This window comes from Aulostomus chinensis, chromosome 6, assembly GCF_037954235.1.
Source record: "Aulostomus chinensis isolate RoL2024-O1b breed Wild chromosome 6, RoL_Achi_v1.0, whole genome shotgun sequence".
Taxonomy (NCBI): domain Eukaryota; kingdom Metazoa; phylum Chordata; class Actinopteri; order Syngnathiformes; family Aulostomidae; genus Aulostomus; species Aulostomus chinensis.
In genome coordinates this window covers 19,201,379-19,217,500 of record NC_141325.1, presented here as the reverse complement: position 1 = coordinate 19,217,500, position 16,122 = coordinate 19,201,379, and the positions used below count along the sequence as shown (strand labels likewise).

At 41.6% G+C, this 16,122-nt stretch overlaps 1 protein-coding gene across 5 annotated transcripts in view; it reads left to right on the top strand.

Moving 5' to 3' along the window:
• Positions 1–14,762, top strand: part of fkbp15b (FKBP prolyl isomerase family member 15b) — a 33,901-nt gene extending 19,139 nt beyond the window's left edge. Inside the window, exons 15-30 of one of the 5 annotated variants that reach the window (XM_086206943.1) lie at positions 282–369; positions 920–1,029; positions 1,102–1,197; positions 1,349–1,443; positions 2,093–2,195; positions 3,542–3,713; positions 5,757–5,893; positions 6,086–6,241; positions 6,364–6,507; positions 8,822–8,908; positions 9,066–9,179; positions 10,115–10,222; positions 11,259–11,633; positions 11,730–11,779; positions 12,308–12,416; positions 12,573–14,762. In XM_086206943.1, the coding sequence (XP_086063069.1) occupies positions 282–369; positions 920–1,029; positions 1,102–1,197; positions 1,349–1,443; positions 2,093–2,195; positions 3,542–3,713; positions 5,757–5,893; positions 6,086–6,241; positions 6,364–6,507; positions 8,822–8,908; positions 9,066–9,179; positions 10,115–10,222; positions 11,259–11,633; positions 11,730–11,779; positions 12,308–12,416; positions 12,573–12,650 (2,022 nt within the window). In that variant the 3' untranslated portion in view covers positions 12,651–14,762. Of the gene's footprint in view, positions 1–281; positions 370–919; positions 1,030–1,101; positions 1,198–1,348; positions 1,444–2,092; positions 2,196–3,541; positions 3,714–5,756; positions 5,894–6,085; positions 6,242–6,363; positions 6,508–8,821; positions 8,909–9,065; positions 9,180–10,114; positions 10,223–11,258; positions 11,780–12,307; positions 12,417–12,572 lie in introns of all 5 variants that reach the window. The other 4 variants (XM_086206942.1, XM_086206941.1, XM_086206944.1 and 1 more) reach the window with 4 other exon arrangements.
• Positions 14,763–16,122: the final 1,360 nt, after the last annotated feature.

The window sequence follows — 16,122 nt, the reverse complement described above, 5'->3', positions numbered from 1 at the left end:
TACATCTCCATGCTGTCCTGGGAATGTCTGGGGATCCTGCTGTCAGAGTTGGTCGATGTGACCAGAATGTTCATTGACAAATGTACATGAGATGAAGATGATGTGATAAAAAATAATATCTGTTACTGCTCGGTTAAAAGCCTGATTGTTCTGTCTTTTGGTCTCCCATCACTCCTAGCTGGTAAGCCAAAAAGTACATTTTGGACCTTTAATATTCTGTGATATCAAATATGTGGCGTTATCTCACATGAACATAATGAATGTATCACATTGTTCCCTAGCCTTACTCCTACGCACAGACGTCTATGGCTCCAACTCAGCTGCAGCCTGTTGGCCAGGTGTACCCTTCAAACCCTGTCTCTTACATGGGTAAGACTGTTTCCTTCATTAAGACCTGTGTCCACTGAATTCCTTACAATACCACTGCATGCCTCCACAATGTGTGCCTGTCAGTCTCTTTGACTTTTTGCTCACCACAAAATGTCTCGTAGTAGTCTTTGTGTTCATGCTATAGTAGAAGAAGTCGTTCTTGGTTTCTTGGTCACAAGTAATTTTAGGGGACGGTGACCTTGACCTTGGATCACCAACATTTTTTCAGTCCACTTGACAATCACCCATAAAGATTATGCGTCCAGCTCATGGCCATCACTGGCACTAAGACATAAAAACCAACATTTGAGTGAGAGATTCTTGTTGTCACTTTTGATGTGACAATTAAGGTTACCACGATTAGTATCTGAATTTGAGTTTATGGAGGGATGTCAGGTGAGTGTCTTTTGTGTCAGTAGTGAAGGTGTGTTAAATTCCTTGAAAGTGTTTTTTTTTGTAACCTAGCAGCAAATTCATGAGGACGCTCTAAATCAGAAGTTGTGGGTGCTTTCAGATCAAAAAAGGCATCTTTTCAACCTGTTTTTTTCAGCCTGCAGTGATGTGACTTCGTTCTTGATGACTGAGGCACGGCAGCATAACACAGAGATCCGATTAGCTGTCGGAAAAGTAGCAGACAAAGTGGACCAGCTTGCCACAAAGGTATAAGATCAATGTCTAAGAAGCTTTACATTGCTTTAACAGAAAACTGATAGCCACGCTTAACTTCAACAGATAGATGACCTTCAAAGGCAAGGTGTGTCCATTGGATTATCTGGAATTTCCATGGAAACTTCAATGATCATGCACAACATCCAGAGAATAGTTCAGGTACTCCCCTAGAAAAACAGTGTCTTACTTTTGATGTGTATGTGTCTTCAAACATTTTTAGAACACAGATGCATTTATATTACACTGTGGATACATTGGGGCTTCATCAGGAATCCGACTGTTCAGAGAGCCTCTTTTTTTTTGCCCATAGGAGAATGAATGTTTAAAGAAGGAAGTATTTGAGAAAAGCTCACGTATTGAGGAGCAGAACCACAAGATCAGTGAGCTGATCAACCAGAACCAGAGGTGAGCCCGCAAAGCTGAAAAGAGTGACAACCATGCCAGGCAAAGGGCCCAGATATTCTTTTTTAGGTGTTGTTTTAGGTGATGTTTTATTGATTTGTGGATAATGTTACCCTCAATGAGCTAGCGACAGACTCTTATAAATACCAGTGTCACAATGAGTCACTGTAGCATGAAGAATCCACTGTCTGCATGCTTACGGAGTAACTCTGAGGGGAAGATATTCTTCAACTGCTATTAACATTTCCATGTTTCCCACATTTTTTATTGTAAACTGTTGCCTTCTCTGTAACAACATCTACTGCACGTCTGTCCGTCCTGGGTGAGGGATCCCTCCTCTGTTGCTCACCCTGAGGTTTCTCAGATTTTTCCCTGTTAAAAGGGTTTTCTATGGATTTTTTTATTATTTTATTATTTCTTGAAAAACAATTGCACACACCAATTTTCTGGTCTTATGTTCCCCCCTGTTGATTTGATGTGTTAAGTGTAAGCCACTAGCTTTTTTAGATCAATGTTAAAAACTGTACCTTTTAAAAACAACAACAAAACAAGACTTCAAAACTACAAGTAGTCTTGCAGAGCACAGATCTCTCATACTGTATAATCACATACAATGTTTTTGAGGAGGGAGGTGTGGGCTTTTGTTGTCCAGGTACATGGAGCAGAGCAACTTGCTTCTGGAACAGAGGAATGATTCCCTGAAGACTTCCAGTGAACAAAACCAGGCCAGACGACTGCAGGCTGAGCAAGACAAGGTTGGTATTGCCTTTTCTGACACCTTCATTGTTCAATCACCAGCAAATGTCCGCTTTCAGGGCCCAAACCCATTGTTATCAAGAAGGCTGACAATCATTGCTTGGAACTGATACACATGGATTTCAAATAAAAACTAAAAAAAAGGACTAACTCAAAAAGAACATGTTGGATCATAAGAGAACATCTAAAGGAGATGATAAATGAAGTTGGTCCCTGAAATGAAGCAGAAATTCATCTGTTTATTTGTCCAACAGATTCCTGCTGTTCCTACAGAACAGAAAAGTGCATTTATCAGCAGAGTTCAAAGGTGCACTGGCTAACTTATGCTTAACACAAGCCTCTCCTCATTATTTATCACAGCAAAAGAGCTTTAGTTGTTTTTAGCTATCTTACATTTAAAGTTGATAGGAGGGAACTTGACATTCTTTTTGCAGCTGAAAGCTGCTTTCACTTCATCAGTCACTTGCTTTGGATCTAGAGCTAAGAGATCTGTTTATTAACAAAAACTACAAGCGGAACATTGTTCAAATAACCTTTGGTTCGTGACAGCAATATTATTCCTAATTTAACTTCCATGTACAGTTTGAACATCCTTTTGATAGAACAAACATGTCAATAAGGACAATGGTGGTGTTTTCATCCGTCCTCAAGGCTTAATATATCAGTTCCTGCTCCATGTAACTTGAGCTGAGTATGTGCCAACCTCCAACTAGTATGTTGTGCTGTTTTCATGTACAAGGGACTAGAAAGGACAGGACCTTAAATAGAGAAAGCATATCCCCTTTTATATCCATACATGCATGTTCTAAATGTAGGATTTTTGAATAATCAAGTCATTGCAAGTTCTTCCACGTGAAAACATTTCATCTTCCTCCATTCTTTCTTGCTTGAGTTTTAACTCAATAGAGTATGATCACACAGACACGTTACACTTATTTACAGACCAATTTTTAAATATAATGATGGGGCTTACCAAATTTCAGTGACACTAATTTGAATAGAATTTGAATAGCTTCAAAGAAATTCAGACAATCATCCATGTGTTCTGGATGTGCCACCTTGAAGACAGTAACTACTTTATGACCTAGGTCTGAATCTTTTGTTTAAATCATACTCCACTGACATATGAACTAGCTTTTCCTACAGATTTTTCTCTCATGTCCTCTTATCCATTGGTCAGTACTAAGCCACCATTTTTCTTCCACAGCCTCACGCTGTTCACTACACTAGCACCAGTTGTCATCCAGGCTCTGACTGTGTTATTCCACCATCTTTATGTTTTTGTCCAGCAAATAGCCAACAGCACTCTTCTTAGCTCTCCATCCGCCCTCCTTTTTTCACTCAGGTTCGTCTGTCAGAGGAGCTTGCTTCATCCACTGCCCGGCTGTCTCAGCTGCAGCTAGAAGCATCGTCTCATCAACAGAAGGCCATGGAGTTGCACACCAAGCTGAGCTCAGCACTGCAGGACACTGAGAGTCATTGCCACCACATCACTGCCCTGGAAACACAAATGGAAGGTTGGTGTGAATTTGGTACATTTGGTTTGAATTTGCGACTAGTGTTGTCATTATACAAAAATTATGACTTTGTTGTGACACCTGATCCCTGATGCATCTCTACACTGATAGATTCATACAACATCAGGAAAAGTAATATAATGATATGGACCTGTCAGAGTAGTCATGACAGAAATAGATCGATTTCAAATTGAGAGATGTAGAAATTATCCTCTTGGAACAGGAATTCTTGGAGTGAGACGTCCTGCACTTCAAATGGTCTTTGGCACAATTTATGATAATCTGCAAGGCCCTTCCCCTCCCCCACCTCGGTGCCTTGGACCACCTCGCTGTTATGCTAACGTCAGTGGTCTGTAGACAAAGTCACCAAACCAGGTCAGAATTAGGTTTTAGTGTGGCCGGAAGAGTCCTTAGAGGAAGACTGTTTCACCACCACAGACTGGAACATGTTCAAACATGCTGCAACCTACTACTCCATCACTGACCTTGAGGAGTACACCTACATCAGCAAGTGCATGGACGATGTCACCACCACTACGACCATCACTGTTCGGGCCAATCAGAAGCCCTGGCTGAAAGAAGAGGTCTGGCTTCTGAAGGCTCAGAGCACTGCCCTCAGAGCTGGGGATGAAGAAGGCCTGAGGGCAGCAAGGGCCAACCTATCCCGTGGCATCAGAGAGGCTAAGAGGCAGTACTCAAAGAGGATCGCCCACCATTTCAGCAACAGCAGAGACAACAGGAGTCTGTGGCAAGGGATACAGACCATTATGGACTGCAAGCCCCCACCACAGACCTGCGACAGATCCACCTCTCTGCTGAATGACCTAAACAACTTATTCACTGACTTTGAGGCACACAACATCACCCCTGTTACGACACAACTGTGGTGGGTCTCATCTGTAACGGAGATGAGACATACTACAGGAACAAGGTGAGCCACCTGGCCATGTGGTGCACAGACAACAATCTGTCTCTGAACGTGGATAAGACAAGGGAGATTATTGTGGACTTCAGGAGAGCACAGACTAAGCATGCTCCTCTGAGCATCAGTGTTACTGCTGTGGAGAGGGTGAGCAGCACCAAGTTCCTGGGAGTACATGTCACCGAAGACCTCTCCTGGAACTAAAACACTTCATCACTGGCCAAGAAAGCTCAACAGCATCTCTACTTCCTCAGCAAGCTGAGAAGAGCCAGAGCCCCAGCCCCCATCATGTGCTTGTTCCTACAGTGGAACCAGCAGCATCACTGAGTGGTACGGAGCCTGCTCTGCATCCTGCCGCAAGACCCTCCATCGCATAGTAATGGCAGCTGAGGAGAACATTGGACACCCCCCCCCCCCCCAGGACATCTACAGCTCCCGCCACACCCACAAAGCCACCTCCCCATCACGCAGCTTCTACAGTTTGCTGCCATTAGGAAGGAGACTGTGGAGTCTGCGGGCCAGGCTTCATCAACCAGGCTTTCAGAAAGCTGAACTCTTTGCCTCTTCTGCTCCTTCTAACCCTTCTGCCCTCTGCAAGCACAAAATCTGGACTCCCACCCCCCCTCCCCCGCAACACACACACACACACCAGACTCAGCACTTAATGCAGCATTGGACTGCTATTTTTGCACTACACTGCCACTTTGTATCCTGTTTCACCTGTAATGTGCCTTAATATTTTTGAAGTGTTTTGCACAATGTTTTGTTTTGCGCATTGTCTTTACTTATATATTGTCTTTACTTATATTTTTATAGCGAATGTTTACTGTAGCACCAAAGGCCATTAAGCGATACAGTTTCAGTCCTCTGTATGTGTCATACATATTGAAGAATGAAAATAAAGCTACCTTGAACCTTGAACCACACACAATTCAGGGAGGATGAGTCAAAGAAACAAAATTCTGATGAATTACAGGTCATGGGTGGTGACATAGAAAATGATTAATTAGAAAAATATTCAGCAGGATACATTCTTTGTGGGACAGTGAAGAGCAGAGTTGAACTGCAGAACAGTCTGCTGGATAGTTTCATCAATAGTTTAACATGTCTCTGTGTTTCAGAGCTGAAAGTGGCAGCAGAAAGAGCCCAGGCTAATTTCCGCACAGAGAAGCAAAGACGTAAAGAAATGGAGCTGAGAATAAACAACATGGAAGAAGAGGTGCAGGACCTGAGGAGTGACAAAGAGAGCCTGGAACAAGTAAGAAGCCCCCATGTTTATCGTTCTGTAGCACTCTATACAGCTGATACTTATAACATTCAACCACACTGAGGATGCCATGGATACTTTGAAAAACCATTAGAAAGTGGGACAGTTGTAAAGAAGTAGTGAAATTCAGAGTTCAGGCAGATGTTCTTACATTATACAATAGTTTTTTCTCTTCCTCCTCAGACACTTATAGAAAGGAAGAATAAGTGGCAGGCAGAGCGTCTGCGTTGGGATGAGGAGATGGAAGAGCTCAGAAAAAGTAACCAGCAAGAGCTGGACAACATCCGGGTTCAACTTAGGAAGGCCAGGACCAACATTGACAATGTTGCACCTGAACAGGTTGTTGCCAGTATTAATGACATTATAAGTCTAAGTAAACCTTGTATTGAAAGTGTTGATCTCAAGTGTGGTTACAGGATACATTGTTAACCTTGCTTCCATCTGTGCTTCACTTGTGTCAGCTGCAGGCAGAGCTGGAGGATGAGTGGAAGCGGAGGTGTGAGCATGCCTTGGGCTTGGCTAAAGAGCAGAATAGCAGCGAGATTGCCAAACTGACAGAGCAGAGAGATGCCTTGGAGGAGAAGCTAACTGAGCTACAAGAAAAGGCAGGCTAGTCTCTTGAACCTTAGGATATTATCAAAAATAGTGGTCACCAACCCTTTTCCATCTCAAAATCTCCAATGACATCAACAGAGAAATGCTAGACCTACCTGCTCAAATTCATTGTGCCGCTCTCTTCACTAGAGCACAGACACAAGTTGAGTTTTCGGAATGTGTGTTGCTTATTTGCTGCATCTTTACTTTAGTCACGCAATGAGAACTACACTAATGAATGAAAATAATCCCCACACATTAGCAGAGTATACCCCACATAAATGTAAATAAAGGAGAACAACATGGTGCTTCGTGCCCATAAGAAACAAAGCACACTTACCAAGTAAACGAAATACCTTGCTTGTCTCTTGTCATTAAAAGAGATTCTTGGGTTCACAAAAGTATTAGAATGTCCCTTAACTGTCTGCTTCGGCTTCAGACATTGATGCTAATAACCTAACTGCAACAAGCTGTAGCAGAGCCTTGTGGAAGACGTTAGCTCACAGCGCACCAGTTAATTCTCATAGTAGTGCAACGGACAAAACAGTAGTGCTGAGGCAGAAATCTTATTTGCATTGTGCCGAGCATTCAACCGAGCATTCAATTTCAATTCAACATTCATGACACTTTACAAGTGGAGCAGGTCTAGCACCATAGACCTTCAATTTATTTACACCAAACAGTTCTCCATGAGCAAGCACATCTGGTCACAGCAGTGAAGAAGACTTTTCTTTTAACAGGCAGGAACACTGAGCAGAGCCAGGTTGAATGGGAATGGCCGTCTGCTTTGACTGGTTGGGGAAAGACAGCTGGAAAACAGGGGCAAATAGAGAGGAGGGACTGAGACAGAGAGAGGGAAAGGAGGGGTATAGAATGACAGACAGATGCGGCTGTGAACACGACAAAAAGAGAAAACTATTCCACAAGAGAGGAGCGAGTTGTACCAGTTCTACTTTTGTTGACTGTCAGAACCACAAGTAACCTTGCATTCAGGTTCTTGCTGGGTAGGATGGAAATATGAGCTCTGTCGTATATGAAGGTGCCTGATAATTGAGGGCTTTATATGTTAAAAGGAGGATTTTGAATTCCACCCTGAATTTTGTCAGGCAGGCTTACCTGAGTATGTGGGTCGTTCCATTTCTTTGGCTTTGCTGATCTGGAGACTTGAAAATCACTCAGGTCTACTTGCCCTGTTGTCACCAAGAGCCTTCTGCCTAAACCGTGCCTGTGCCACCTGCAACTGTCTGACAGCACTCAACTTTCTGCCTGTACAGACCTCAGTACCAGCTGCTGCTACTTTTGGATCTCTGAAGTCTCTGTATTTCATGACTTCCATAGTTCATTTCCACTACAAACTCTTTTGCAAGGCCATTGAAGAAGAGTTTTGCATTGTTAGTGGACTCCTTGAGGCCTGCACCACTCGGTTACATTTTCACAAGCATTTGCAGCCACATTTGCAGATCTTCCAGAGTTTCCATTAGGACATCTTGCAGTTGCAGGAGCTATAAAACCCTGGGCAAAATGGCACCCTGGTGTACCTAAGTGTTGAAATGTCTACATGTGCAATCCAGATATGTTAACCCTGGTAAACCAGGCCTCAAGGTCTCTGCTGGTCTTGTGGACACAGGTGTGTGCTTCAAAGTCTTCAGGTTTTCCTGAGCTCATGACTGGCTTCTCTGTCAGTGTTGGGATGGGATGGGATGGTGGTTTTGGAAATTGAGATACAGAACTTGTCTTCAAGCACAAGGGAATTTGATGTTGATGTTCATCCTGACCCATGTGAGGAGCTTCCCAAGTTCTGGTCAGATCCATCTGCTGCCAGAGACTGTTGATGCTGTGACAGCTATAATGTTCATACAAGCACTGATTGGCCTCTACATCTTTATAAGGGGGACTGATGACTTAAAAAAACATATTTTTGCCAAAGGGCAATAACTGACTGAGATGGTACAGCCAGTATGATCCCTTTCTCACAATGGTGCCACTCTGATATCAGAGACCCAAAAATAACTCTCATCTGGAAATCGTTGCTGTAATCCAGAAAGAAGTTCTTCTTCTTTTTCCTCCTTTTTCTTCCTTTTCTTCTTCTTCATCTTCATCATCATCTTCTTGTGTCAGAAGAGCCTCTTAAACCTGTTTTTTTGGATTTGGCACATGGTCATTTTATTTGTCCAGCCACATGACCAACAACCTTGCCAACCTTTGCTTCTCTTATTAGCAGCATGACCTCCACTGTATGCTCCAAGTTCCCTGGTGCTCACAGATTACACCTATACACGTCAATGTAATTTTTTCTCGTTACTTGCTCACTCTTAACGGTTGAAGGTGCAGAAGCAGTCAAGAGATTCAGAAGAACAGAGTTTGCATCAACACCAGGAGCAGGCTGAGGAGCTGCAGGCCCTTCAACTAAAAGTAAGATAGAAGAGTTATGGTCCGTCTGTGATTTAAGTGTCATTATTGGATTAAGGATTTGTTACGGATCACTTTTAGAAGTTCTAAGACAGGGAGTGATATCATATATCCTTTATTTGCTATTTTTTGTGTGATAAATCCACACTTTCCATTTAAGTACTCATCCCTGGAGCAGCAAGGTGCAGCTCTGAAGGAAAAATTGGAAAGAAGAGTGGCTGAACTGGAGAAGAAGCTGAAAGAAAAGGAGAGTTCAACGGATATTGCAGCAGAGGTGAAAAGTCACTCATGCACAAATGAAATGATAACAGGTGGATGCATCATTTTTTTGGAAATTCACGCATGTACGTTTTGACATCAGAAGGGTTAGTTTAGAAGAGGCCTGAACTGCTACTCCCCTTGACATTTAAGGCTATCATTTCAGTGTTAAATGCTGCATTTCAAAACAGCTTCCACTAAAATCTTCGACATACAACACCTGCACCAGTGGCAGCAGGTGCATTGCCATGCAGCCCCAGCTTTGCTTCACCACTGGCTTGCTTCACACCACTGTTCCATTTTACTGCAGAGTTGCAACCTGAAAAAACACAAATACACCTCTTTTGTCCATCATGGCTATTGTACCAGCTGTTCATCTCTGCTTTGTGCTTCAGCTTGCTATCGTCATGAGTAAATAATCAATAAGAAACTGAGACTATTTAAACAGAGACTACTTGTTGATCCTCCTGAGCTATATAACCCACAGTATAATCATTAGGACCCACAATCCTGACATTATGAAGACGTGTCATTTTGTCAGCTGTCCCTGTTGATGCTAGGAGAATCACCTCTCTGGAACCAGTGAAACTCCATCCCAGAATTGACAGAGGCATCAGGAGCAAATATGCGTTCATTGCCTACTCAGAGAGACTTTTACGCAGTCTCTGAAAGTGTCAGTGATCAAATAAGTGACCATGATCATCACTACACCATGAAGTAAATTTTTTTATTTTTAGTGTATTCTGTCAAAATCATAATTATTTGACTCAAACATGCTAATTTAGCCAAGTTTAACATGAGACAGAGGGTTGGATCAAAGTAGTATGTCTGGTATCTTGGTTCCCTGCAGATGAGTGGCTTTTACCTAAAAGCATCAGTGATGTCTTCTTGTGGTGGGAGATGTCAGCAATTCAGTGTCATTAGTAAATGCTTATTGTTCCTTATCCACAGGTGAAGCGCGTGATGAATGGAGTATTTCATTCTCTTCGAGGAGAGTTTGACCTCAGTGAATCTTACAGCGGCCAGGCTGTGCTGGGCGTGATTGTTAGTACCATCAAGGTAAGAGACATATAGATGGAGTAGTGGATATATATGTTGAGAGAGAAGTGTACACGCAGCATCTCTACAAGAATGCAGACAGCTTGAATGATGGTGTACGTTTTTTTCTTCAATGGGATATGAAATGAGTACCAATCAAGAATAATTGCAATATATGATGTAATTTCTTTATTGCACAATATGTGGAAGTGAACATTTCACTCGCCTGTTGTCCAGTAAGGAGAGTTTTGTATCAGACTAGAACTTTTGGAACAACTATTGGTCCTGACATTTCTAAATGTGAGCCTGGAATGAAACATGAAAGCCACCAATATATTCCCGCTACTTTAAGAATGCATGATGTTAGGAACCTGGGAGGTGATTTCAGGAGAGGGATGTTTTGCTGTATGTTTGGTACATTTGCTATCTGAGAATTCCTGTGTTTGCGTAATTTCAATTTAGTCTTTCTAAATTCTTCCAAGATGAAATATGCAGAAATATATAACTTCATCTTGGTGATGATGATGGAGAACTGACACGAACAAGTTGTGCACATAACACTGGCTACTTTAAAATGGGCTTAATTCTTCAGATATGAACCTGATTTAGACACTAGCTGTGTTTACTTAGATCACAAAAAAGTGACCTTTGACCTTTATTCAAAGTAAACAATATGAACATCATGGGATTTACTTGAGATTCTAAAAGAAAATTCCATCCATATCCCTGTTTACATGCTACAGAGGATAGTCCAACTAATGACTTCAGATAGCCCATGTCATTCGCTTCGTTCTATGTCAGAGTTTCCTTCTGAATCAAACTTCAGTTGAGACTTTGGTATATTTTGAGCATTTTCTTGATTTAAAAAAAAAAGATAAGCAGAAAATTGTACATAGAGGCAAGGAAGTGAGGCTACATGAATATTTATGGCATGAAAGGTACCAAAATCACAATATAGTCTTGATGTCACATGTAGCCTAATCTTCTGACAGCAACACAATTAGAGTCTGATTGCCTGTCTGTGGTGATCAGGTGAGCCCTTCTCTCTTCTACCCAGGATGTAACTCTGCAGCTGCTCAGTGGCCAGGACAGATCTTCAACGAGACCGAGTAGAGGGGAAGCATTAACAGAGGGAGAGGAGGAACCAGAGAGTGACAGTGTGCAAATTCATCAGACCACACATGTGAATGGGATCAGTGAGGCTGAACTGGAGGAAACTGATGAGGCAAAATCCAAGTGTCTGCAAATTGATCAAGAGGCAGCTGCAGCAGGGCTTGAAATGGCTTTAAAGACACAAATCCAGTCTGAAGATTTAGAGACCACACCTCCACTTTCATCCACTGAATCCAAAGCACAGGCTGTTGAAACAGCAGTAGCAGGGTCTCCGATGGAGCAGAATAACAAGGCTGCCCTTCCGGGAAACACGGCTGGGGTCAGTGTGTTAGACAAGCAGTGCATGGATGATGAAGAAAAGCTTGGAGAAAAAACTAATTCTGACTCTTTGAAATCATTTGGACCCCCATCCCAGCCCCCTCCACCACCAAATGTCCCTGAGAGCAGCCCAGGACGGGACATAAGGTAAGTGGTAGCCTCAACTCTTTCATGATTGCAGCAGTTGCTCAAGCCATTTAAATGTTTAGTCCAAACAATGTCTGTTGTCATCATCAACTTTACATCAAGCACCGCAATAAGCAGTGTATTATCCAAAGAATTCTCAATGAAACCATTTGGCCATTCCAGATGTGAAATTTTTATTTTAAAAGTATTAATATAACCATGCAAATATGAAATGTGCTGAAAATGGAAAATGCATGTGACATAATTTATGTTGGTTGGTACATACTAGAGACTTTTCTAGTTAGTCTTCACATGTGGGTTAATAATCTTAAAAATAACATCACTGACCTTGCCAAAACATCTTATGTTGTCACTGCTAAACCGAAAGGTGCAGCCAGTTTAATGTTATTGACCATAGATCTGCTAACTTGCTCTGCACCCTGTGACTTTTATTCTTCCTTATCCTGTTAACTACTGCATCTTGCTTCCTTAAACCCCATCTTCATTTCCTCTGTACACTCCTTATCCCCCTTTTCACTATTCTCTCAGTTTAACTGAGGGAATGGCTGGGGAAAATGGAGAAGGCCCATTTTTCCAGAGCACACCTCCTGCCAAACCCCCTGCAGCACCCAGCATGGAGGAAGAGGAGGATGAGCTGGTGAGGAAGCATCTGGAGAGCTCATTTTAAGATCCCAGATTTGATTCAGCGCACTGCCTGTCCTCTGTCATTATCTGGTGTTAGTCTCAGTGTGCTTTAATGACGACCTTCAAACTGTCAAGATGTATCTCATCATCATTTCTCATTTGTGTTCAGAGTCTGAAGGGGCGTCCGCCACCCACTCCACTATTTGGTGAAGATGAGGATGATGAAGATTTGGACTGGCTGAGCTGAAACAAGTCTGTACCTAAGTAAGCCACAATGAAAGCATTTCCCTGGTATGCCAGTGGAAACAAGTGAAGTGCCTGTTGATAATGTGGTTTTAACAGCCAGGCGGTTCCCCTAGCTGTTGTCATGCCAACAGAATGCTATTGTCACAGCTTACTGGTGAACAAAGCCACAACCTCAACCTCAAGCAAGCAAAGTAAATACATGTCTTGCTTTTTATGATATGGTATCTGTAGATGACATACTTCAATTCCCAATTTTTACATGCCACTGTAGCAGTTTGACTGTCGGGTTTTAATTGTTAGCTTTCTGATTGAAGAGCATAACTTTTACACAATTTTGCTAACCTTAAGTATATTCCAAATAATAAATGTGATGACATCCTTGTGCTTGTGTATCTTTTTTTATTTTCATGTCAGTTTAGTGTGATGGTATGTCAGTTATTATAATTTTTGAATATTTAATTCATTGGTGTTTAGATAGTGCAGGATCCTAAGTGATGTATCTCAGATCACTTTTCATTTGCAATGTTGAATCTGTAAATATACAGACCTAACATTTCCCCATGTAGTGGTGATTTATCAAAAAACACTTAAATTCAAACCTAACTTGAAACCATGAGCTTCTATATAACACAGGCTGGAGAAATTCATTGTCCGTTACAAAAATGTGGGTTTTCATGGTTTACTTTTTCCAAAAACAAGGAACAAAGGGATCCTGCCTCTCTGGCCTCTCTCTCTATAACTATAATTACTTTTTCAAAGTGACGTGCCCAACTCTGCTCATGAGTCCGCTGTAGAACTTTGACCAAGAATTGGATGGTGACGAGTTGAGTAAAACAGTACTGCCAGCATAAGTCAAAGCTTCAGTAATTTTGTAATGTATCTACACTAATTATCCATCACATGCTTTCAATTTGTGGGAAAGTAGAGGGTCATTAATGCAAACTCCGCTGCCAGAAAGGTCATAGGGTATTGTGTTTTTGTTTTTGTTTTGTTTTGTAGAAGCAACAGAGGAAAGCTTGTTTGACAGAAGGTGGCAGATTTACATGAGGAGAGTGTGTTGCATGACAAAGCTTCTTTCTCAGAGAACTGAGCTACTACGTCCATGTTTAAAGTGGCAGAAGTCTTCTTAAATGATAATTAGTACTTTTCACCTCTCTGGGCAGTAAGGCCAGAATGAGATTTTGGGAAGCTCGAAGTCTTCACACCAAATCATCACGCTACCAGGACTGTTTGACAAAAATAGCCTCTACACCAGGAAAAGGTGGAGGCCTTGAGAACAATGCAGGAATATCTTTATCCCACCCCAAAGCTTCTTTAACAGAGCTCTTGTATCAACAACCTGCCGCACTAACTCAATGGGGCTAATAAGCCAGAGCTTTCTTCTATTGTTTTCAGTAACTGTTAGAAGTACAAGTTATGTTTAATTGTACTGACAACTTTAGTAATCATCTCAAAGCATAATTTGCACAGATTGATCATTATACTGCTCAGAAGCAAATGTACTTTCATGTTGTATTCTGATGGAGACTGTGCAGTGGCACCATCTGGCCACTGGAGGAAGTTGATGTACTCCCCAGAAACATGGACTTGATGAAACAAGACATGAATGTCAGCCATTATTGTGACATGCTCTTGCCTAAATTGAACAAGGACTCCAATGATAGAATTGGTTAGATCAAGGCCATGTAAGAGCTGGCAGTTAAGGAATGTACGTCTTTATGTTGCTATACAATCAAAAACAACTCTGTTTGCCTTTACTGGGATGATAAACCCCATAATGTGAGATATACCACACCTTTCCATCACTTTGTTTTAGTTGGTCAGGAGGCACTGATTCAGCAATTAAAGAAGGCTTCTCCCCGCTACTCACTGCTTCTATTTACAAATATGTATAAGACACTGGCTGTAGTTACTGGTCACCAAAACTGAGCAGACCTATCAATGTTTTACATTCATTAAAATTTAGTTTACAATGAGCGGGTAGATTCTTAGGAGTTCAACATCCTACATATAAGACCACTGATTAACATCTCCTTGTTATGGGATATTGAGCTTCAACAGAGGCATGTTCTTTTGAATTAAAACATCAGGCAGATAAATTAAGTCATACTCATTTATTTCAGACACTTCAAGACCAGATACAATATGCATTTACAACTTTCTTTCGACTCATTGTTCATAGCAAAATCCTTGTCTTTTCTAGCTCTTGAGTTCAATTTTTTCCATATTATCTACATAGAAAACTCCCTAGATAAAAAAAAAACCCCATTGGTCTCCAGAGTTATCTTACTCCTTCTAATTTTTACTTTTAGTGCACCTTGAAAAGATTGAGGCATTTTTGCAACTGGCCCCAGTATGGCTGGAGGTCTAAGATATTGCAGTTAAAATAGTTGGTGTACTCAGACTGCTGAGCCTGTTCTGAAAATGTGATTTTATGTTGTCTCTCAATATGAAGAAGTCCCAGGTGTTGTGCTGCCTAATTACTGTTGAACCCTATGCTGCAGGAAAGCGTTGACAATTGTTCAGTCTTGGCTGCCCCCTGGTGTATTGTTTGAGAAGATGCAAACACTTGCTCAAGTTCTTGCCTCGTTTGTCCATTTTCAAAAGCTCTGATGAAAGACTTGCTTTGCAGAGGGCCTCCATAAAACACAGGGATGCCTCTTGAAAGAAGGACAGATCATAAATTTTGCTGGACCAGAAGAGCGGTACATCATTTTATCTTAGTATTATTTTTATGATGTAATTTTGATAGTCACCAGTCAAAGCTTGAGTTTGGGGTTCAAAATGTCTTGCTTGATTTTCATGAGTGCCACTTCAACTTGATCATCAGCTTTTAATAACATCTTATCTATATGTGTTATTGGTCTTCATTTGGGCTTTCCGACTGGTTGCTGTAGTACAGGAGCAGACTCTGAGGACACTCTCGTCTTTATGCATTTTTCAGGGGCAACATTTTTTGCATTTGGGTCTGATTTACTCATTCCTTTGTTTCTCTATAGATAAGAGTTCTTGCCATCTGCGTGTTTCAAGCCACACTGAGGAATTAAGTTCCTCAAACTATGTACCCTATCTTGTCACGTTGTGATGTAGTGAAGGTTACTATGTAAGATTCATGCAGGTCACTTGCATCTTCATAAAACTTAATCATCTTGGTAAGCTCAGGAGTCACCGCATCAACATTTTCATTTGATTTCCTGAACTCACTGATACTTTCCACACACTTTGTGTGTGTTTAAACTTTGCTCTTCTATTTTCCTGATGTGTCCATATAGAACAATCTGTTACAAGTGTATTTTGTATATGTCTTCTCCGGAACCAGTTCAACATCCTCTGCTTGAAATGAAAGCCATTTTGTGTTTCTTTTAAAGTGCTTACTGCAGATCAGACCCTCAAGTCTGCTCTGCACACACATTGCACGTAGCTGAAACAGGCCTGGGAAGGGGATCTACCGTTGCCAATGCTGGCGGTAAGAG